We start from the raw sequence: 24,751 nt of genomic DNA, 5'->3' as shown, positions 1-24,751 counted from the left end.
TAAAAAAAATGCCACCCCCTTCCTTTATGGCCATAACAGTCTCCACTCATCTTGGAAGGCTTTACATAAGCTTTTGGGGTGTGTCTTTGAGAAAAGAGCATTTGTAAGGTCAGGTACTGATGCTAGAAGAGAGGACCTGGATCACAAGTGGCATTCCAATTAATCACAAAAGTACTTATTAGAATTGAAGGCTCTGTGCAATTCGCTCGAGTTCCTTCACACCAAACTCATTACATCTTGTCTTTATGTAATTGGCGTTATGTATAGTCTTGCAAAAGGGCCTTCCTAAAACTGTTGCCACAATTTTGGAAGCCTGCAAAGGAAAAAAATGTCTTTGTATACTCAGCTTTGTCAAGGGACATAGCATTGCTTTGTGCTTGATTCTGTGCACATTGTTTTGGAATGAAATGTTCAAACAAGCTCATATAGGTGTGGTGGTCAGTGGACCACAAACTTTTGGCCTATAGTGCATAGTGTAAAGACCCTAATTCCCCTTTAATGCTGTTTTTTTCTTACAGATATACCCAGATGAGAACCATTATATGAAGACCCCATTGATGGAACAACACCTGCACAAGTCCATTGTGAATTTCTTTGAAGAATGCTTCAGAGTTCAAGACAAGCCTCCCATAGTAGCCATAGAGGAAGAGGAGGAGGATTAACTTTTGTTCGTGCCAAGCACAAACCATTTCTTACAGAACAATATGCAACTGAATAGTTTTCCTTGGAAAATTACAAAATGTTATGTTTAGCATGTGTTAATGGAACAGTGCCCTCAATGGCTAACCAGACCCCAAAGTTTCCTCTGCGGAAGGACATAAAGCATGGTGAACTCAGCCTAACCTGCTGTCTGAAAACACTGCTTTTTGTTATAATGGAAATCTGTGGTACGTCAAAACACAATGAGGCAGAAAAGAAAAAACACCAACCATTGAAGAAGTAAGACCTTCAGCGGAACTCCAAAAGGACTTGGACTAGACAACCTGTAAAAGTTCATGACATTGGTAGCATTCAACCCATTCTTATTATCACACTTAATTAACATTGCATTCAAGTCTGAAGAAACTAATACTATTAGTTCAAAAGGGATTATAGCACAATTATTTTATTAATACTAATTTACAGTTTGCTTGCTCACATCATGAAATAAAAAAAATAAAAAATGGCAACTTTCAGGGCAGCATAAACAAAGACGATGTATTAATCTTGCTAAAATCATGTACATCATTATGTAATTATCTCATATTTTTGTTTCTTGTTTCTGCTGGCTTCATTCTGATTTCTTTAAAACCCATTCCTTTTCTTTACAAACTGCTTCAGAGTATGAAAGATGTGTACCATTACTTACAATGTCTTGGACTGTGTATCTTGTTGGCTGTTCTTCATGAAGACCTGATTGATATTTGTTAGTTTAGTAACTTCCTGTTTGGGGAGGAACCAAGCCTTTGTCAATTACTGGCAGGCTATACATATTTGGGAGTCTTTTCAAAGAAATAAACATTTTTAACTGTTCATCCATGTAATACATTGGCATTAATGCCAATGTATCCTTTTGTAAAATCTGAAAGTCTGTTTAAAGCAGATTTATTTTTTGGATAGACTGGAGAAGAGTAGAACCCCTCACGAGTTTTCATTGCTGTCTCTTTCCTTACTTATATGATTCGCCCTCTTAAAATGTCCTAGTAACCAGTGTCACGAGACCTAAAGTGAGAGATGATCTGACATTTTGAATAATCCTGGCATTCAGAATTGAGGGGAAATCTTGTAAAGATGAAATCTGTTCCAGTAACAACTGTCTAAGAGATGATTTCAACACTCACTTTCTGTTGTGGCTCAAGATAGAAAGTAATGTAGAATTTCCCCAGTGGGGGGAATTCCACACAGACAGCAAAGAAAAATCTCAGGGGTTTTAATCATTGGCTTCTCTATCCAAAACAAAAAAAGTTTTTTGGCTTTAGATACAGTATACTTTAATAGATTTCAAACTCTCAAAAACACCTAATATAAGAGCATTTTGACCAAGGTGACATACATCATTTGGTGACACGGGAATCTGTGACTGTTAGCAAGTGTGCTTTCAATTGAAATGTAAATTGCCCAACAATCATTTTTCTCTCTTCTTTCAAGTATAAGAAATATAAACAAAAACACAGATTGGATTTTTTGCAGTTGTTTCTCCGATGCTAGCAAGTCAATTACTTTAGATATTAGTCTGTAATGTTATTTGCTACCAGTAATAAACCATCATTCTAGTCATGTACATGAAAAATATATTACTCTTCGCTCTCTCTTTCTCTTTTACGACTAACACAAACCAAAGACAAAATCTCAAACAGATAAAAAAAAGTTATAAAAGGTAAAGCATACTACAAGGTGGCTGATATATTGATTGAAAGGAAAACATGGATGCATTTTCTAAAGTACTGCATGGAACAAGGGAACAAGGGAGTGAAACAAAGGCGAATTAAAATCCAAGCTCCAAAATTATGCTGTGGTTAAATGATATAGCATAAATCAACAGCTAGAACTTTATCATATCTAAAATACTTCTCAGTTTCTTCAAAATAATAACAAATGTCAGTGAATGCTATATAAAAATAAACTCATTGACAAGAGTTTTGATGGCACTGCATATTTTGGTGTCGAAAAGCTGAAATCCTGATGAAGTGTAAAGAAAATAGCTGATGTGCACATTGGCTTTGTCATAAAAGGACACCTATTGCGAGCATGTATTACATCTAAACTTACCACTTAATGTAAGCTCAATGCAATTCTAGAAAAACAACAACCTTATCTGTGCAAACAAACTGGTACTTACTGTTTATGGTGCCCTCATGCCTCTAACAGTTATACTTATCTGGAAAAGTTTAGCCACTACTCCTTAGCATGCCCTAATGATCGCTGGTGAGCATGGGCACAGACCCAGCAAGGCTTACACTGATTCTTAAAGACCTTAGAGCAGGACAGACACTCACAGTCAGTGTTCTGGCTGTTGAATTTTGAGCTCAGCTTATTTGAATATTAGCAGCCCTCCCAGCTTTAGAAATACATATATGGATTTTAATAGGTTATAATTCAAGCTCTAAAGAGCCTTGCAATTAGAAGCAGACTTTTTTATTTATGTTCTTGGAGCCATTCATATTCTTGGTAAACTTCCACTTACATTTAATGGTATGCATCTCTAGGTATCTGCACATTGCTCTGCTTCCTTCTATGGTGTCTGAGAATCATCAAAACCTGGGATATTCCTATATGTAAGTAGTGTGCAACTGCTGTGGACTTGTGTCCTGCCCGCCCATTCCTACCTTTCCATCAGCCTTTAGCTGGGGGAGGGGGGTCAGTGGCCTCATTAACCAATAGTTGGGTACAAGAGGAGTAGGCTTGAGCCCATGACTATTGATGTTGGCTTTTATTTGTATAAATTATAATTACAGGTTTCTGACCCTATAGGGTGCTGTAAATGAAATCAGTTACAACATGCAGGCAGCTAGACAATGTAATTAGCAATTTATTAAATATATTATGACTATAGATTCTCTAGTAAAATCCACTAGGCAGACTCGTACAATGGTACAATGGTAAAACTGATACAAAGATTCATCTAGCCATGCAATCAGAATGCAATTAACTTTTTGTACTGCTGGTATTACTGACCCACACCAACTGACAAGGCTCTGACAGGGAAGAGAGACAGGAGAAACCAATATTTCTAGATAACTGAAATACTGTTGATGCATATTATGGAAAACTAGTGTCAGAAAAGAAAATTGAAATAAGCAAAATAGTTATATAGAGTTTAAAATAAAATAAAATATTCATCTTTTTTTTATGTAAAGTCTCTATATATAGTGTATTATAAACAAGCAGAGGTAACAGCTTCAGAATTCAGCTTAGCCATGGTATGTGGCTATGAGGCTACCAGGGGTGGCAAACAGCAATTCACACATTGCTGAAGAATTTAGACGGCCATCTTGCTTCCCAGTGCAATGTACTTGGGTCCTTATTGTGGTCTCTGCAGTTTATACATTTTTGTTAGTGGACTAGTATTCTATATGCCTACATATGACCGAACTGCCCACACTTTGCCATCTCTTCTAGTTGTTGATTCTAGGCATGCTAACAAAAAGTGGGTAAACTGCTTGTTAAAAATCTTTTCATGCCTGACCTAAGCATTACAGACAAGCTCACTTATCAGAGCCAAAAAAGTATGATATTGAGGCTTAGTTTGTGTAATGGGGTAAGAGGAGGGCAAAACAAGATAAGTGGCCTGAGAGATCAAGAAGTATAAATTCAGCCCTATCTATACATTGTTGGTAAACAATTCCTTGTACACTGTAATATGAAGAGGCAGATCATTTTGAGCATTGCATAATATTGCAGGAAAAACTTGCAACTAAAGCAGTTCTCCAAGAACCAGTAATATATATATATATATATATATATATATATATATATATATATATATATATATATTATTTACAACCCTTGCCCTGACAATTTGCTATTTATTATTTATTTTTTTGTATTAGAACAAGTTTCAAAATGTATTTTCCACATATTTCATAAACATTTAAAGGTCAAGTCCATCCAAAACATTGCTTGAGTTAAAGGCAGATGCAGAAAGGCAGCATGATCCCTCCCAGGATTTGTCTCTGCATAAGGCCGTTGTGAAGGTGTCACATTTCCCCAAAATGTAACACGATCTACCCAAATCATAGATGCTGGTGGGTTGATTCCTCCTTTAGACTCTTACATCCATGAGAGACTGCTGTAGTAAGTTCTTAATATGTGAGTTCCCAGATAAGCTTACCTTTTCGTTTTTTTTTAATGGGGAGTGGAATTCATTCTTCACAGGGCTGATATAAAACAAGAGTGAGGACATCTGGATAGAAGTGAAGTTACCCACAGCCAGATTGCATGGTTTTGTCCAGTGAATGGATGGTAGTTACCGGCAACCCTACTATCCCCCCAGCCATGCCCTAGTTTTTCATTTAATAGTCCAGTTATTAGAAATGTTTACTCTCGCGGAAGGAAGTGTAAAACACCATGTGATAATGAAGAACACATGGCAGACATCCCCTTTAAATGATAAGAAACCTCTGTGATTCAGTTTTCATGGTATATTTCAACAGAGTATGACATAATGTCATTGGTGGGTATTGAGTCTATGGGGGCAGCACTCATTGGCCTAAAGACAAGGATGGATGTGACTTTATCTTGCATGTAAAATCTGTGATGCCTATGAGATATTCAACTTGCCAGTGTCTACTCATCATTGGAAAATCAGTTTGGAAGGATGTGGTTTTCACTGCAGAAATTTACTCAAATTTACATTTGTACCATTTATATGTAATTATAATTTATGATTTATTTACCATTTAGCTCCAATAGAATAATCTATAAAGAATGGTTCAGTCAGCAACCAATAACAATTATTTTATATAACATCACCGTATTTGAAATCTTGTTTTATTTTGAGTTCTCCAATCCTAAATGGGTTGTGAAAACTGGTGTTGTGTTAATGACAAGAACTGAAAATAGCTGCTGTGTTAATTTTTTATTTTTTTTTGAAAATTGGAATAATTGTGTTAAATTGCTTTAATCACTATTCAAGTTTACACCTGCTTCTGCTTAAACCTCAGTGCAGAATATAAGATAGGTACACCGCAGCTTTCTCGCTCTGTCCTAATTGACAGGTTGTGAAATAACGAAGACAGGTAGTATTCATACGTAAAATGGAAAGTTCTAATCCACACATTAAAGAAGAGAGCTATGTGCTGCATGCATGAATGGCTTATGAGATATCTTAGTTGGTCATGTTTGCATCATTTGGAGAAAAGATCTTTTGGTGGTTTTATTGATTCCTAACATTTAACTGTCATCTGACATTTATAGAAGCCTGAAACCAAAATACCATCTGCAAAACAGTTTCTAAAATTCTCCTCTTTTATATTTCAGATCACATTGAGGTAAAGCTACCATTACATAGGTGCTAAAAGGAATTGAGCAGATCTTTTAGGAGACTGCCAAGTGCCCTTACATTTTGGATAGGAAAGCTAATACTCAATCTCATGGCTCACAATCTGAATGTCACATCATGGAGCATTTGGACTGTGTTAGGTATTTATGTAGATAAACTTCCGCAGTACCTCCCTTCAACTGAGGAAACGATAGAATAAAAGACTGAACACTGGCTACGTAAAACAATATGATAAATTCAGTTATGATCAAGTCAGCAATTTCTGACTTGCAAGTTCTCTTTAAAGCATATATATATATATATACCCAAAAACAAAAATGTCATACATTGCAGTTTGCTAGTCCTTAGATGTGGTGGCTACATTCTCTTTCTTTTTCAGGCTTTGTTTTTTTTCTTTTATATGGAGGCATGCATGGTTGTCATCATAAAATAGGACTACAAACATATCTTCATCTCCATTACCCGAGGAAGGGATGGGGGCATTTACAGAAGATAGTGTAGAAGGAAGACAACAATGTTTGACATATTAGTTAAATTCAGAGAATGTTACAAGGACACTGCATTTCTGGTACAGTCAATAGGTATTTTCTGTACTTGGTGAAAATGTTCTCAGCTTGAAAGAAAAAAATGAATGCAGCCATCACATCCAAGAACTGGTAAGCTGCAATACAATACATTTTTTATTTGGTTTAAATATCCTTTCACCATCAGGCACATGCATAGTAAGTGTTGGAAGTCCTCCATTCAGTGGCTGGGAGCAGAATTAGTAGGTGTTTAATGTGGTCACATGGGTTACAGACCACAGAGAAGCAAAACAGTTAAAAAGCTTTCTATGGGTAATGCAAAACCTAGACAAAATTCCTGCTTAAAACAGCTTAAAGTTGTACCCAGTTTTGTTGGTGAAATATACATTCAGTTTAAACTACATTTACTCCTGAAAACGTAAACTTTAAAAAGCTCAAATCATTGAATCTTTAGAAAATTTAGTTATTTATAATCAGAACCATTCACTCAATAACTGATTTAATAAATCATGTTTATTGCATCTATTTGTTGATTGGACTCCAAAATGTGTTTTCTGTTGAGTTTAGTTTAAGATTTTGATCTTTTTTTCAGGTAAAGGAAAATACACAGACATCCAGATGGACAATTAACACTATTTTGATATGCTGGCTTTAAATTGATATCTGGTTATTAAAGATCCAACCAAATTTACAGCCAGTATTAATGATGTATATATGAATTTGTAAATACGGAATGTATGTCATCTATTTGTGACGCCAACTGCTTTTTAGTATTGTGTTCTGCATGCCGTCAGACATCACTCTTTGCTAAACCGTTAGCTTTAAATTTCAGTCTAAAAAACAGCTAATCATAATTTTTCTTTTTTATTTGTTTGACAGCTTGAATGTTGATGCCGGTTTCTAACATTTTTGACATAGTAATGTTAGACTCACATCCAATCTGGGAAATTATGTAATAATGTTGTTCCTATGTTCTTTTCTTTTTCATTTGTCATTTTTAAATTTTTGCTTTTATCTTACAGTTTTGAATGTTAGTCACTGTTATTTATGTCACATTGGACAATAGACTATCTGTAAGTCATTTTGATTACAGTGGATATTTTTTCGGTACATTACAAAAAAAAAATGGTGAGAGGTCATAGAAAATAAATACAAATAATATGCCAAATGAAGACTAATGGTTTTAACATTTTTGCTATTTCATTGGGTGGCAAGATGTACCTTGGTATGTAAAATCTTCAATTTTTGTCCTTCATTTTTGTAGAAAGAAAGTTAGGATGTGGCATGGTAGTGTTTCATCATCCATAAAATAAATCATTATTTTATCAAGCTGGTTGTTGGTTTTTGATGCAAGATATACAAAACAAAAATCAGCAGCTATAACATATTGTATATACTGTATTGCTGCAGGTGTGGAACAGTGTACAGACATATAGTCAAACTAATTATTCACAAAGATAGAAGTTTTACATATTTGAAAGCCAACTGCCTATAGACATTGGAAGGTAAACATACGTAAATGATTCAGTGGCTAAAAGTTCTTGTGAGGATAAAAAGTTTGGTGAGGACATGGGTTGTTGTTATCTTGACTTCTCTGTATATTCTTTCTGAAACAGGGTGTGTATGCTGAGATCTAAAGATACCCATAAACATCTCAATTGTTACCAAGAAATGCAATAATGGTTAGCCAGTGCCTTTGGGTGCCAAACATAAACGTCCTGCCCCTTAACAAAACAGTACTCATAAACGTGTTAACCACTATTTGTTCTCACTGCCATGTTACTGTTGAGAAAATGGCCACTAGCCAGATCATTTTGGGGGTTTTCTCTCTACATTGGATTTTCATCTATGTTATATCAGAAAGAGTGACTTCCCCTTTAACACAGGGAGTAAGACTCCATGATAGGAGTAGAAAAGCTATAAATCCAGTGCTGGTGCAATCCTAGATAAATTATTTATATGTTATAATGCTATCTATCCAACAATAGGATACGGAGAATGGAGTAAAGGGATGACCATATCAGGTGCTGCTGTATTTCTCAACTGTTAGGAAATGATCAAGGAAACAAATCTTTAACACTGTGGCTACAACTATCCTTTAGATATGTACAGTGCCTTGAAAAAGTATTCATGCCTCTTGCCATTTTCCACTTTTTTTCATGTTACAACCAAAAACTTAAATGTATTTTATTGGAATTTTATGTGATAGACCAACAGAAAGTGGAACATAATTGTGAAGTGGAAGGAAATCGATAAATGGTTTTCTACAAATAAAATACGAATAAATATGTGAAAAGTGTGGCATGTATTTGTATTCAGACCCTCTATGTCAGTACTTTGTAGAACCACCTTTCGCTGCCATTACAGCTGAAAGTTTTTTTATGGGGATGTCTCTACAAGCTTTGCACATATAGAGAGTACATTTTTTGCCTATTCTTTTCAAAATATGGAGAGCATCTGTGAACAGCAATTTTTAAGTTTTGCCAAAGATTCTTAATTGGATTTAGGTCTGAACTTTGATCGGGCCATTCTAACACATGAATATGCTTTAATCTAAACCATTACATTGTAACTCTGGCTTCATATTTAGGGTCGTTGTCCTGCTGGAAGGTAAAACTCCACCGCAGCCTTGTCTTTTGCAGACTCTAACACATTTTCTTCTAAGATTGCCCTGTATTTGGCTTGATCCATCTTCCTATCAACTCTGACTAGCTTCCTGCCCCTGCTGAAGAAAAACATCCCCACAACATGATGCTGCCACCACCATGTTTCATGGTGAAGATGGTGTGTTCAGGGTGATGTGCAGTGTTAGTTTTCCACCACACATAGCGTTTTGATTTTAGGACAAAAAATTTAATTTTGGGCTCATCTGACCAGAGCATCTTCTTCCACACGCAAACTGCAAATGGGACTTCTTATGACTTTCAACAATGGCTTTCTTCTTACCACTCTTCCAAAGGTTTTTTGGAGAGCATGACTAACAGATTCTCCCATCTGAGCTGTGGATCTATGCAGCTTCTCCAGCATTACCATGGGCCTCTTGGCTGCTTCTCTGATTAATGCTCTTCTTGCCTGGCCTGTCTTGGTAGGTTTGCAGTTGCGCCATACTCTTTCCATTTTCGGATGATGGATTGAACAGTGCTCTGTGATAACGGTGATAGAGGTATTAGAGTAAAGAGTGCTGCATACAAATGCACACCACACTTTTCACATATTTATTTGTAAAAAAATATTGAAAACCATTTATCATTTTTCTTCCACTTCACAATTATGTGCCACTTCGTGTTGGTCTATCACATAAAATCCCAATAAAATACATTTATGTTTTTGGTTGTAACATGACAAAATGTGGAAGATTTCACAGGGTATGAATACTTTTTCAAAGCACTGTACATTCAATTAACTGTTCCACATTAAAATAAACTTGATCTAGCCTAAAACATTTTCTAGGGTAAGAATAGTGCTGTGTGTCCCAGCGGTCCTGGAAAGTGCCTTTGTTAGTCTTCAAAATAATCCCTATGAAGCCCCTTGGATCTGATGGCTAGGCTGTACATTGGACCTTGACGTTTGTAAAGTCAAGGTGAAGCCTCCTTGGAAATTTGATGTTTTATATTGTATGTCTGTTATTCTTAGGAATAACTCACTTAAATCTGTCCAAACCAGAGTCTAGTAGACATCCTGGGTATGATAAAGTTTGAAACACAAAATCATAAATCATAATATGATAAATAACTATAAATAATAACAAATAACAATAATACACTTTATTCAATACATTTTTGTCAATAATATAATCAAATCAAAAACACAAATGTTTTTGGGCCAAACAAGGGTGCAATATTACTAGTCATATTGCTTCAGTAAACATCCCGGGTCTGGTAAATTTTGAAACATGGGACTGCACAAAGTCTGACGTTTCGGATTTTCCTTGCAGTGTCATCAGACTTTAAGCAACAAACCACGCACATCCTTGCGGGTGCTGACTTTTTTTCAGTTGGTGGGATGTGGTCAACCTGGAATGACCAGTCAGGCATTCCGGGTTGACAACACCAGCAGCACGATGTCCAGCTCTATTTACAGCTATTGGTGTTTGGTGGTTCAGAAAGATTTGTTTGGCAACTTTCCAAACAAAGTCATCATGAACCACAGGCTTGTCACTCTTTTTCTTTTTTTTTTTGTAGTATGGAGGCATTCCACAAGCATTGCTCAAGAAGATGCCTGAAGATCTTCTTGTAATACTTTTTTTGTTGTTTTCACATTGCTGCATAAAATGTCATTGCCTGGTCGGCTCTTTCAACACCTCCCATGGTGTTTTTGTAGTCTATCACCACTTGTGGTTTCATGATGTCTTTCCCACCTTTTGTGTGTACCATGACAGTAGAGGTGTTATGAATTGTACTCATTAGGCACACATCTTTTTTGTCATGCCATTGCAGTGCCATCATTTTGCCTTTCTGCCAAAGATTGGTGGCATGTCACGCCGGTTACCCCTAACGGTTCCATAGGCATCCGTTTTGTTCTATAGAGTTCAGGAGATGTGTAAAAATTGGCTGTAGTTACACAATAGCCCTGATTTAGCAATGGCTCAATGAATCAAAGAATTGACGTTGTTACCATTCCATAATTACTGTATTTTGGTTGAATCTGGTTCCTTTCCCAGTATATAGGACAGAATTCCAAATGTAACCAGTGCTTGATTCACATAGCATGAAGGATTTGATGCAAAATCACGCTCTCTTTGATGGCATATATTGTATCCATCTGAGCCTTCCCTTATAGGCCATTAGACTTACGTCGATGCTGATGTTTCTATCTGGCACATAGCTCTGTTGGAAGTTTTTCTGAATCATTTGATATACCTCCCAAACCTTCTTGAGTTTGGGTGTTGGATGGGTAGTTTTGTCAAGTTCTTCTTTATTTCCAAAGTGCAAATACTTCATTATTAGGGAAAATTTGTACTGCAACATGACCGTGCCAAAGAATGGAGTGGCTAGTAAGTTATTGGTTGCCTAGTACCCCTTCTGCAACCAATTCTTCACTCCCTGAAGAATTATTAGGGCCAGAAATTTCCAACTGTCCTCTTTGGTCACTGGTTCCCACTTTCTGCTCCTTGAAAACCTCTGATGCGTACTACTGGTTCTTGTCCGTAACTATTTTTTCAATAACCTCATCGGTCAAAAATAGTTGGAGGTATGCCAAGGGGTTGTCATCTTCAACATCCACTTTGATCCCAGGTGCTCCAGTAAATGGGAATCTTGGGGGCGTTGCATAATCTGTACTGCAGTCAATAGAGCACCAAGTCCTCACATCACTGAGGTCAGTCGCAGGCTTGTCGCTGAAATCACTTTCTGTGTCTGATAACGAACTTCCCCAAGAATCACTATCACTCAATTCTGCAAGTGATTCTCTTTCACTATCCCTGTTTTCCAGTACATCATAAACCACTTTTGAGGTAGAGGCGCACTTATTTGATGCCATGGTCGTTCTTCAGTTTCCAGGCTGAAAGTACAGTAAAACTGCAGGCAAGGGCACTGGACAAAGCACTGGGGGGGCAAACTGAGGTCAAATTATTTTATTCAGTAATGTAATTTAATAAGATTAGAATGTATTGTGTGTGTTGTGGTTTATACTTTTTGAATCTGCCCCCCGGTTACATAGTTACATAGTTAGCCAGGTTGAAAAAAGACACAAGTCCATCCAGTTCAACCTTAAAACAAATAAATAAAATAAAAAATAATCGTACAATCCAGATACCCAATTTTATGCCCACAATTGATCCAGAGGAAGGCGAAAAAAAAACCCAGCAGAGCATTCTCCAATTTACTACAGCAGGGGAAAAAAATTCCTTCCTGATCCCCCAATAGGCGATCGGATTTTCCCTGGATCAACTTTACCTATGTTAGTACCTAGAATCACAACGCTCACAGGGAAGGGAAGCCGGAACACAAGGAGCATCGAGCAGAAGGTTCGGCCGCCATACACAGCAGGAGTACATCGCAGAATCCCAGGGACAAGGTAAGTCACCTCTTCTAGGATCCAGTGATGCAATCCTGAGTGTGGCTCGGGGTTACCGCTAATGCCACTGAAATTTCACCCCGAGCCAAGGAGGTTAAATGCCAGAACATCAGTGGACAGTAGAGGTTTTGCCATTTGACAATTTAAAACTCAAATTTCCTACAATTTTTTTAATGGTGCCTTAGGAGGTATAAATAAAAAGCATCTCTTGCTGTCTTATTCACCTCCCCTTTGGTGGCACCCCCTCTTCCCCTAGTATCATTTATTACCACCACTAGATATCCTCAGTATTCCTGGGTGAATCATACCTGGGTAAATCATGTCTATTATGATTCACCCTAGACCAGCCTTTCTCTAGGGTTCCTTCAGAGGTTGTTAGCGGTTGCTTAAGCAGCGACAAGTTAATCTCCTTTGATTTTGACCCTCAATGAATCTGTAAGAGGGGAAAGGGGGGCATTCTTTCCATTGACCCCTAACGTAAGGATGCGCATCTCCATCAGACCATCAATAAAAGAGGGTCCTTCTTTCACTGGTGGCCAATATAAGGGGGCTTTCTGCCACTGACTACTAACATAAGAAGACACATCTCCCACTGATCACACTAATGTACTGGGAGTCATTTATACAGTATCTCAAAAAAGTGAGTACACCCCTCACATTTTTGTAAATATTTTATTATATCTTTTCATGTGACAACGCTGAAGAAATTACACTGTTCTACAATGTAAAGTAGTGAGTGTACAGCTTGTATAACAGTGTAAATTTGCTGTCCCCTCAAAATAACGCAGTTATTTATAGTGCAGTTATATAAGTGAAAATGTCCAAATTGTGCCCAATTAGCCATTTTCCCTCCCCGGTGTCATGAGACTTGTTAATGTTACAAGGTCTCAGGTGTGAATGGGGAGCAAGTGTGCTATCGCTCTCACTCTCTCATATTGGTCACTGGATGTTCAACATGGCACGTGCTCAGCATCATATCCAGATGTTGTCTTTGAGAAATAGATGTATGAGTGCTGCCAGCATTGTTGCAGAGGTTGAAGGGGTGAGGGCTCAGCCTGTCAATGCTCAGACCATACGCTGCATCAAATTGGTCTGACATGGCTGTCGTCCCAGAAGGAAGCCACTTCTAAACATGATGCACAAAAAAGCCTGCAGTTTGCTAAAGACAAGCAGACTAAAGACATGGATTACTGAAAAAATGTCCTGTGGTCTGATGAGACCAAGATAAACTTATTTGGTTCAGATGGTGTCAAGCATGTGTAGCGGCAACCAGGTGAGGAGTACAAAGACAAGTGTGTCTTGCCTACAGTCAAGCATGGTGGTGGGAGAATTATGGTCTGAGGCTGCATGAGTGCTGACGGCACTGAGGAGCTACAGTTCATTGAGGGAACCATGAATGTCAACATGTACTGTGACGTACTGAAGCAGAGCATAATCCCCTCCCATCAGGGACTGGGCTGCAGGGCAGTATTCCAACATGATAATGACAACAAATAAAAGACGATCACTGCTTTGCTAAAGAAGCTGAGGGTAAAGGTGATGGACTGGCCAAGCATGTCTCCAGACCTAAACCCTATTGAGCACCTGTGGGGCATCCTGAAATGGAGGGTGGAGGAGTGCAAGGTCTCTAACATCCACCAGCTCCGTGATGTTGTCATGGAGGTGTGGAAGAGGACTCCAGTGGCGATCTGTGAAGCTCTGGTGAACTCCATGCCAAAGAGGGTTAAGGCAGTGCTGGAAAATAATGGTAGCCTCACAAAATATTGACACTTTGGGCCCAATTTGGACATTTTCACTTAGGGGTGTACTTACTATTGTTGCCAGCAGTTTAGAAATTAATGGCTGTGTGTTGAGTTATTTTGAGGGAACAGAAAATTTACACTGTTATATAAGCTGTACACACACTACTTTACATTGTAGCAAAGTGCAATTTCTTCAGTGTTGTCAGCTGAAAATATATAATAAAATATTTACAAAAATGTGAGGGGTGTACTTACTTTTGTGTGATACTGTATATAACCTAAAAAATATTGCAAGGATTCCCCCAGCTTAAAAAAAGGTTGAGAAAGGCTGCCCTAGACAATGACAGGGACTTTCGCAGATTCAGCTTACTAAATGCACCCCAATGATACAGGAAGCAAGTGTGTAAATAAACTTACCAGCTTCGGTGTATGACCAAATTATCAATTTTCTTTTGGACTTTTAACAGTTGCAATCCATAAGAAAATAAAGCAAAACCCCATTGATTTAATTGAATGTCGCCAAAGCATTATACAGTACAGGGTGAAAACTTACTCAGCAGAGAAGGGACATAAGCCCGTTCTAATCACACACCATATTACAGATCCTCTTTGTCTGGCCAATCCAAGGCACTAAGAGATAAGTGAACAGTGCACTTCTTGTGTCTGGAGGAGCCGATTCCTCTGGGGTAGCGTGCATCCTCTGCTGTCGATAGCCACTAGGATGAACAAAAGCAACACACATTGATATGCAAAGTCCACTAATTCCTCTAAACAACGTATTATCTTCTGATCTTAATCCAGCTATATTTTAAAGGACTGGCTTTGACTTGGCTACATAATTATAGGAAAGTAAATGAGACAGCCTTTTTATAATTAAATTGTATTCTTTTCAGAAGCAGTGTTTATTAACACTGTCCTATGTCATCTTAATTAAAATGTTGCACAATGAACAAAACATGTAGACTGCCACTAAGCACAAAATAAGAAATACATGTAAAGAAACTAAGAGGAAAGAAACATGAACACAACTCCAAAACAATTAAATACTCTACATATGAGAGGTTATCCCCAATGTATTAACATTTAGTTTGCTAAAGCACTGTGCATTATAAACAATTGCACATCATTTTTGCCTTTTTTTATTCTTTTCGCATCTCTGTGCTGCTAATGCTCTGCAACTTCTTTGCAGCCAGTTCTTGTCTACATGCACTCCAGTGGCTGCAGGGAAATTCTCAGGTTGGATTTCCTGATGGTGACAATAGTGGACCATACCTGCATAAAGTGTAATGAAATGGCCACTTGTAGTCTCCATTGGAAGCTCACTGGAAAGGGTGACAATGAATGTCATCCCATAACAGAAGGTATTTTGTACAAGGACTTGGCTAGGATTATTTTAATGAAAGCTGAAGATTTAAAATGTTTTTTTACCTTCATGCATTCTAATAAACCTTCAGTGTGTAGCTCCCCTGTCAGCCCCCCTAATATTTAGCTAAGCCCCATATTAATCCAGCGATGTGCACAAGACCCGGGGCCCTCCCAGGTTTCTCCGTCCTGATTGGCTGAAATGCAGCAGCAGGAGCGTTTGGCTCCTGCTGCTGTCAATCACAGCCAGTGAGGCAGGAGCAGTGAGCAGGGCTGAGACGCACTCTCTGTGTCTTATGCAGCGAGCTGGCTCGGGAGTGAGCATGCATGAGTGCAAACGGCTGGCTATGGGGGCGTTTAGCAGGGAAGAGGATAATTAAGTGGCTCTGTGCAAAACCACTGCACAGAGCAGATAGGTATAACATGTTTGTTATTTTATTTTTTTTAATAACGATTTTTCCTTTACAATCAGTTTAAAAATATTAGAAAATTACTTCCAAATTTTTTTTATGCGATTACATATACAGTATGAGATTTTAGTGATTGGGTTTACATATACTTTAAAGAAGAATGCTAAAAACACATTATGGCCCATGTGTACACAGTGGCAAGATTTCTAAATGTCATTTTAACCCCCTCATGACAGTGGGGTCACGGGGTAGGATGTTGGTTTTGTGATTGTGGTCAAAACAGTCGTAGTTATTTTTATTTCTTTTTTTTGTGTAATTTTCCATTATTGGTACAAAGTGCTTCATGTTGGGCAAGACTCAGACACATATGGCTAACAAGAATTCCTAACAAATGATATATATCTTTTTTTAACACACCCTAATTTCAATATAATGTCACAATACAGGTCTTGGCACTAACAGGCAGCAAACAGGACTTTATCACAATGACCTGTAATGTAATGTCGTGGTGTGCACAATTTTTATTGGCAGTACAGGCAGTCCCCGAGTTACGAACACCCGAGTTACAAACGACTCCTACTTACGAATGGACCTCAATGACAGCTGCTTAAGCTCCTTGCTGGTCCAAGCAGCTATCTTGCAGCACCGGACACATCCCGCACTGCAGTACTACATGTACCACATGGCAAAAAGAGCCCCATAACATCCCACATCCCTGCACAGGCTTAAATTACACTTAAAGATTCACTTTGCTAACTTACACACAAATTCCACTTATGAACAAAGCTACAGTCCCTATTGTGTTGGTAACCCGGGGCCTGCCTGTAATGATTTCCATTATGTCCATGCATCCTTTTCATCGAGTAAGGCAAATTTTTGTGGCAAAACTGTTTTTGTGTCATGCCACTTTCTTAGTTAATCACAGTTAAATGACGGCTATTGGTTGGGATTCACTGAGGTTGATTTACTAAAGAGCTGTTCACTTTGCAAGAGAAGTTGCACTTTTCAAAGGGGATTTTCCCCAGGGATTGACGAATAGGGTGAAGCTCTGCTTACTTCCATCATCCAAACATATGCAAGCAAATATGCTGTTTTTTTTTCCCTTGCATGTGATTGGGTATTCTTTGCAAAGTGAAACTTCATAACATTCACTAAGCTCTGGGGGAAATTTCCTTGCAAAGTGAAGTCTATTTGCCTTTAGTAAATCAACGCCACTGTGTTCAGTTATATGGCCATGATTGATATGGTCCACCTTTTTTTTTGCACAACCAATAGGGACATATGTAGAAAGGAGCAGTTATCTTCTTTGGTAAATGTTTTCTCTAGTGCTTTAAGATCCAATTCACTAGCTTGTAGTGCTGTAAAAAAACAATACGTTTTTAAAATAAAAAAACCTTACCTCTTCTCCTGCGCTGTCACCTATATATACACTGCTACTTTAGCCAAACTCCAGTCCTCTTACATGATGAATGACATCCAGCATCACTCAACCTACTTCCTGTGAGCCCAGATTTTCAATAACTAACCTCTTTGGGTCATCAAGCTGCTTTGGACTCACATGAAAGTCTTGCAAAGAACAGCACCATGTCATTATGTTGTGCCAATCTCTAGCCTAAAGCATTCAGGACCCATCCACTTATAAAGAGGACCAGTGAAGACACATGACCAGATCAAAAAAACGTGTCAATGAAACTAAAAAAAAACTGCCTTGCATGCAGGAGAATAGTAAAGAAATAGTAAAGAAAAAGTCATACTGTTTTATTATCCAGAGAGAGGAATAAGAGATGACTGTAGGTTAACCACTTGCCGACCGCCGCACGACGATGTACGTCGACAGAATGGCACGGGCAGGCATATGGGCGTACCTGTACGTCCCTGCCTTCCCGCGGGTGGGGGGCCCGTTCGGGCCCCCCCGGTGCCAGCGGCGGTCGGTATCCGTGCAGGAGCGATCCGGGATGAGGGGGCGGCCATTCATTCATGGCCACCCCCTCGCGATCGCTCCTGACGAATGGGAGTGAAGCATTGCATCACTTCCTCTCCTGTAATGTAAACACAGGAGAGGAAGTGATGTAATCTCTCCTCCGTGTCAGTATTTTTCGTTCCGGCACCGAGGAGAGAGGATCGGTGAGTTGCACCAACACGACACTTCACAGTAGAACCCCCCAATTACCCCTGCCCCCCCAGTCACAGTGACACCAATTGCATTTTTTATTTTTTTTTGCATTGGTGTCATTTGTGACTGTAATAACTGTTAGGGCAGTTAGGGTTAGCCCCCTTTAGTTCTAAGGTACCCCCCTAACCCCCCCAATAAAGGTTTAACCCCGTGATCACCCCCCGTCGCCAGTGTCACTAAGGCTGGGTTCACATTGCAGCGGTTTATGAGAACGGATGTGATTCGCACCGCACTGCAGTGCAAATCACATCCGATCTCTGTGCGATTCGAGTTCAGCCATACAGATAGTATGGCTGAATTTGCGTCGCACCCGCCGCACCCGCCGCAAATTCGCACGGGACCCTTTTTTTGGTCCGCAGCAGAATCGGATCGCATGGGTGTTCACACCATGCGATCCGAGTTTGCAGATCGCACTGCGATATGCGAACTGATCTGGGGGTGTCATTAACATTTCACTGACACTCCCAGCAGTTCGCATAGGGCAGTGTGAACTGCCACCGGGAGGCATGCGATGCGGGAACCCGCCGCGGATTCGTGGCGTTCCCGCATCGCTCCAGTGTGAACCCAGCCTAATAATCGATCGTTTTTCTGATCGCTGTATTAGTGTCACAGGTGACGCTAGTTAGGCAGGTAGGTATTTAGGTTCGCCGCAGCTTTTTATAGCGCCAGGGACCCCCATATACTACCGCATAAAGCCCCCTGATTACCCCCTAGTTAACCCTTTCACCAGTGATCACCATATAACTGTTACAGGTGACGCTGGTTGGTTAGTTATTTTTTTATAGTTTCAGGGCACCCGCCATTTATTACCTAGTCTCACTAGTGTACCCCTAAATTTAGGGGTGTCTACTTTCCAAAATGGGGTCATTTGGGGGGGGGTTTGTGCCATCTTGGCATTTTATGGCCTTCAAAACTGTAACGCCCTTAGAAAGCCTGAAGGCGGTGCTTGGTTTTCGGGGCCCCGTACGCGGCTAGGCTCCCAAAAAGTCCCACATGTGTGGTATCCCCGTACTCAGGAGAAGCAGCAGATTTTATTTTGGGGTGTCATTTCACATATGCCCATGGCATGCGTGAGCAATATATCATTTAGTGACAACTTTGTGAAAAAATAAAATAAAATAAAAAAGTTTGTAATTTTCCCGCAACTTGTGGCAAAATATAAAATATTCCATGGACTCAACATGCCTCTCAGCAAATAGCTTGGGGTGTCTACTTTCTAAAATAGGGTCATTTGGGGGGGTTTTGTGCCATCTTGGCATTTTATGGCCTTCAAAACTGTAATAGGTAGTGAGAAGTGAAATCAAAAATTTACGCCCTTAGAAAGCCTGATGGCGGTGCTTGGATTTCGGGGCCCCGTACGCGGCTAGGCTCCCAAAAAGTCCCACATATGTGGTATCCCCGTACTCAGGAGAAGCAGCAGAATTTATTTTGGGGTGTCATTTCACATATGCCCATAGCATGTGTGAGCAATATATCATTTAGTGACAACTTTGTGTAAAAAAAAAAAAAAAAAGTTTGTAATTTTCCCGCAACTTGTGGCAAAATATAAAATATTCCATGGACTCAACATGCCTCTCAGCAAATAGCTTGGGGTGTCTACTTTCTAAAATGGGGTCATTTGTGGGGGTTTTGTGCCATCTTGGCATTTTATGGCCTTCAAAACTGTAATAGGTAGTGAGAAGTGAAATCAAAAATTTACGCCCTTAGAAAGCCTGAAGGCGGTGCTTGGTTTTCGGGGCCCCGTACGCGGCTAGGCTCCCAAAAAGTACCACATATGTGGTATCCCCGTACTCAGGAGAAGCAGCAGAATTTATTTTGGGGTGTCATTTCACATATGCCCATAGCATGTGTGAGCAATATATCATTTAGTGACAACTTTGTGTAAAAAAAAATATATATATTTTTTGTCATTATTCAATCGCTTGAGGCAAAAAAATAAAATATTCAATGGGCTCAACATGCCACTTATCAATTTCCTTAGGGGGTCTACTTTCCAAAATGGGGTCATTTGGGGGGGTTTTGTACTGCCCTGCCATTTTAGCACCTCAAGAAATGAGATAGGCAGTCGTAAACTAAAAGCTGCGTAAATTCCAGAAAACGTACCTTAGTTTGTAGATGTGACAACTTTTGCGCAAACCAATAAATATACAGTTATTGACTTTTTTTTTACCAAAGACATGTGGCTGAATACATTTTGGCCTAAATGTATGACTAAAATTGAGTTTATTGGATTTTTCTAATAACAAAAAGTAGAAAATATCATTTTTTTTCAAAATTTGCGGTCTTTTTACATTTATATCGCAAAAAATAAAAATCGCAGAGGCAATCAAATACCATCAAAAGAAAGCTCTATTTGTGGGAAGAAAAGGACGCAAATTTTGTTTGGGTACAACATTGCATGACCGCGCAATTACCAGTTAAAGCAGCGCAGTGCCAAATTGTAAAAAGACCTCTGGTCATTGACCAGCAAAATGGTCCGGTCTGAAAGTGGTTAATAACTGAGCAGAAATCTTTTGATTCTATGTGAACATCAGAAGAAATAAAAACTCAAGCCCCATTCACAAATTGAAGCTTTACACTTGACATTAAAAATCCCATTGTTTTTCATGGTGACTGCTCACATATACCGTAAGTGCTCAGACACCTGTCAATTAAGAAAGTACATAAGCTTCCTTTCTGGCAGATTTATATGTTTCTGGCCCAATAGCCTTTAATGGGAGCACCTGAAAACAATGCACAAAAAAGCTTTATGTGCATCATTTGCATTTATGTGGAGCCATTAAAGTGCAATTCTGACCCAAAGAAGCCTTCTGTATGGCACATTGCTCTTAAGACACACAGAAAATGTGCAAAAAAAAAAAAAAAACACATGTAGCATTTACCCCCACAGGAGCCACTGGATATGATGGGTTCTCTGTTCCACCATGACTCTTTAACCATTTACGGACCACCCGCCGCAGTTTTACATCGACTGTTTGAAGGAGGAGATCATTGTTATGGCAGCAGCTAGCTGTCATAACCGTCTTCTTCAGCAGGCGGTCCGCTACAAGATAAAAGTGGCAGATTCGCCACAAGATGACTTTTATCGGCGGGCGGGAGAGGGGCCCCCTTCCCGCCGTGATCCCGTGCCCTCTTCCACTTACCGGAGCCACCAGAAGTGGCAGAGGCAATCATGTCCTGTCTCCTGTTAGGTATGGAGATGAGTGAGGGGAAGATGGCCCCCACCCGTCTCCATAACAATGCAGGGCGGAAGCGATGTCAAAACATCACTTCCGCCCACAGCTCTTGAAGGGGCTATTTTTTAAAACTATTTTTTAAATGACAATTTATTTATTTTTATTTTTTTTGCATTTTAGTGTAAATATGAGATTTTAGGTCTTTTTGACCCCACATCTCATATTTAAGAGGTCCTGTCATGCTTTTTTTCTACTAGAAGGGATGTTTACATTCCTTGTAATAGGAATAAAAGTGACACATTATTTTATTTATTTATTTTTTTAAACAGTGTAAATTTAAAAAATAATAATAAAAGAGCTTGCGTGCAGAGGCAAATGCATACGTGAGTAGCGCCTGCATACGAAAATGGTATTCAAACCACACATGTGAGGTATTGTCACGATCGGTAGAGTGAGAGCAATACTTATAGCCCTAGACCTCCTCTGTAACTCAAAACATGCAACCTGTAGAATTTTTTAAACGTCACCTATGGAGGTTTTTAAAGGTAAAAGGTTTGTCACTATTCCACGAGCGGGTGCAATTTTGAAGCGTGACATGTTGTTATCAATTTACTTGGCCTAACATTATCTTTCAGAACATAAAAAAAATGGGCTAACTTTACTGTTGTCTTATTTTTTAATTAAAAAAAGTGTATTTTTTCCCAAAAAAGTGCGTTTGTATATCCGCTGCGCATATTGGGCGCTATTTTCTGGGACTGCAGGGTCATTTTTCAGTGCTATAGTATACAACCCCCTATGGGGCTAAAAACATAGTATGCTGCACCAAAAGAAGATCCCCACCATTTTTCGAAAATTGCACCTCACCATATTACATTCATGTGAATTGCCATTATAGAAAATAATGTGAATTCCAATGTTGTGCATTAGAATGCAACAGCAGACACAGGAGAAATCGCACATGTGTGAACAGGCTCTACCTACTGCCAGCCTCATTGCTCCATTGCACAATGGCAAGCTATGGCATTTTTTTTTAAAGGAATATGTGTGAGAAGACACAGTACATCTGGGAATCTGCTTCCATCTAGGCCTTCTCACACAGATGTTTTTCCCTAAAACAGATTACTTTTAATCTTTGAACAACAGAATTGTCTTTTTCTGCTGAGCACAGCTTTCACACTTTGCTCGAATCAGCAGAATCACTGATTCATCACATTTTCTGATTTTCAAGGATATTTCCATGTATATCTATTTGATCCTTTGAGAATCAATCTATGTAGGAATGCAATTCATAATGTTTACAAATTGTTTGATTCTCTGCAGACTGGACATTTGTGAATGTGAGAAATTAAAAAGAAACTTAGAATTTTTCAGGCCTCAAACCAATTTGCTTAGCACTTGTTGTCGGAGCATATAACGAAACATTGCAAGGCTGCTCTCTGGTGGACTCTATGAAACACTTACTGTGTATAGTCAGTACATTTGTGTAGAGTACTGTGAAGAAGTTTTAGGCACTTGTGAAAAAATGCTGTTAAGTGAGGATGCTTTCAAAAATAGCAGCATCAAAAGTTTATATTCTTCAGTTAACAACAGCAAAAAAAAAAAAAGACAGAAAAAAAAAATTCAAACTAATATTTGGTGTGTCTACCCCTGAATAGCATACAGGGATTTGCAGGCATATAGTCCAATGTATAATCAAACAATCATACCAATTAGGCGCTAAAAAACAACAAGGTAACATGCAAGTTACAGAGGCGCTCCTGGCTCCGTCTAATAAAAATTTAAGTCAGTAGCTACAAATACTGTAGCTGCTGACTTTTAAAGTGGTTGTAAAGGCAGAAGGTTTTTTTATCTTAATACATTCTATGCATTAAGATATAAAGGCGGTTGACCACCCCCTCCTCCTCAAAAGACTCCACACCTTTGGTCTCCGTGACTGTACTCTTCGCTGGTTCTCTTCCTACTTATCCAACCGCACCTTTACCGTTTCTTACAACTCTACTTCCTCCTCTGCTCTTCCTTTCTCTGTTGGGGTCCCCCAAGGTTCTGTTGTTGGACCGCTCCTATTTTCAATCTACACTTCCTCCCTGGGTCAACTGATAGCCTCCCATGGCTTCCAATACCACCTTTATGCTGACGACACCCAAATCTATTTCTCTACCCCTCAGCTCACTCCCTCTGTCTCCTCACGTATCACTAATTTACTATCAGATATATCAGTCTGGATGTCACACCACTTCCTCAAACTCAATCTATCCAAAACCGAACTTGTAATTTTTCCTCCCCATATGCCCCTTCCACTGATCTCACTGTCCAAATTGATGGCACAACCATAAGCCCATCCCCACATGCCAAGGTTCTAGGTGTAGTCCTGGACTCTGACCTCTCGTTCAAGCAACACATCCAATCACTGTCCAAATCCTGCCGCCTCAACCTCCGCAACATCTCCAAAATACGCCCCTTTCTAACCAATGACACAGCAAAGCTCTTAATTCACTCATTGGTCATCTCTCGCCTCGACTACTGCAACTCCCTTCTCATTGGCTCACCTCTGCATAGTCTGTCACCTCTTCAATCCATCATGAATGCCGCTGCCAGACTCATCCACCTTACCAATCGCTCTGTCTCTGCTACTCCTCTCTGTCAATCCCTCCACTGGCTTCCGCTCAGTCAAAGAATTAAATTCAAAATACTAACAACTACGTACAAAGCCATCCACAACTCTGCCCCCAGCTACATCACTAGCTTAATCTCTAAATACCAGCCTACTAGTTCTCTTCGTTCCTCTCAAGACCTCCTGCTCTCTAGCGCCCTCATCACCTCCTCCCATACTCGCCTCCAGGACTTTTCCAAAGCCTCTCCAATCCTATGGAATGCCCTACCCCAATCTGTCCATCTGTCTCCTACTTTATTAGCTTTTAAGCGATCCCTGAAAACCATTCTCTTCAGAGAAGCCTATCCTACCCACACCTAACAACTGTATTTTAATTTTCTCCATCAGCTCATCCCCCACAGTTATTACCTTTTTTGTTTCAACTTGACCCTCCCTTCTAGATTGTAAGCTCTAACGAGCAGGGCCCTCTAGTCCCTCCTGTATTGATTTGTATTGTAAGTGTACTGTCTGCCCTCATGTTGTAAAGCGCTGCGCAAACTGTTGGTGCTATATAAATCCTGAATAATAATAATAATAATAAAGACTTCTGTGTGCAGAAGCCCCCCTCAGCCCCCCCTAATACTTAACCGAGGTCCCTCTTTGTCCACCAATGTCCACAAGTGTCTCAGCCATCTGAGATTCTCCCTTCTGAATGGCTGAGACACAGCAGCAGAGACAGGTCAGCCAGCCAATCAGGGGAGAGAGGGGCCAGGCCAGGT

At 39.5% G+C, this 24,751-nt stretch overlaps 1 protein-coding gene across 4 annotated transcripts in view; it reads left to right on the top strand.

Moving 5' to 3' along the window:
• DPP6 (dipeptidyl peptidase like 6) overlaps positions 1–7,833 on the top strand; it is a 1,860,394-nt gene extending 1,852,561 nt beyond the window's left edge. For all 4 annotated transcript variants that reach the window (XM_077491167.1, XM_077491164.1, XM_077491165.1 and 1 more), the window contains exon 26: positions 519–7,833. In XM_077491167.1, the coding sequence (XP_077347293.1) occupies positions 519–662 (144 nt within the window). In that variant the 3' untranslated portion in view covers positions 663–7,833. The remainder of the gene's footprint in view (positions 1–518) is intronic.
• Positions 7,834–24,751: the final 16,918 nt, after the last annotated feature.

The sequence above is a fragment of the Lithobates pipiens genome, unplaced genomic scaffold (genome assembly GCF_037356315.1).
Source record: "Lithobates pipiens isolate NorthernLeopardFrog02 unplaced genomic scaffold, aLitPip1_a1.2 Scaffold_19, whole genome shotgun sequence".
Taxonomy (NCBI): Eukaryota; Metazoa; Chordata; class Amphibia; order Anura; family Ranidae; genus Lithobates; species Lithobates pipiens.
This window is presented reverse-complemented; position numbering and strand designations above follow the sequence as displayed.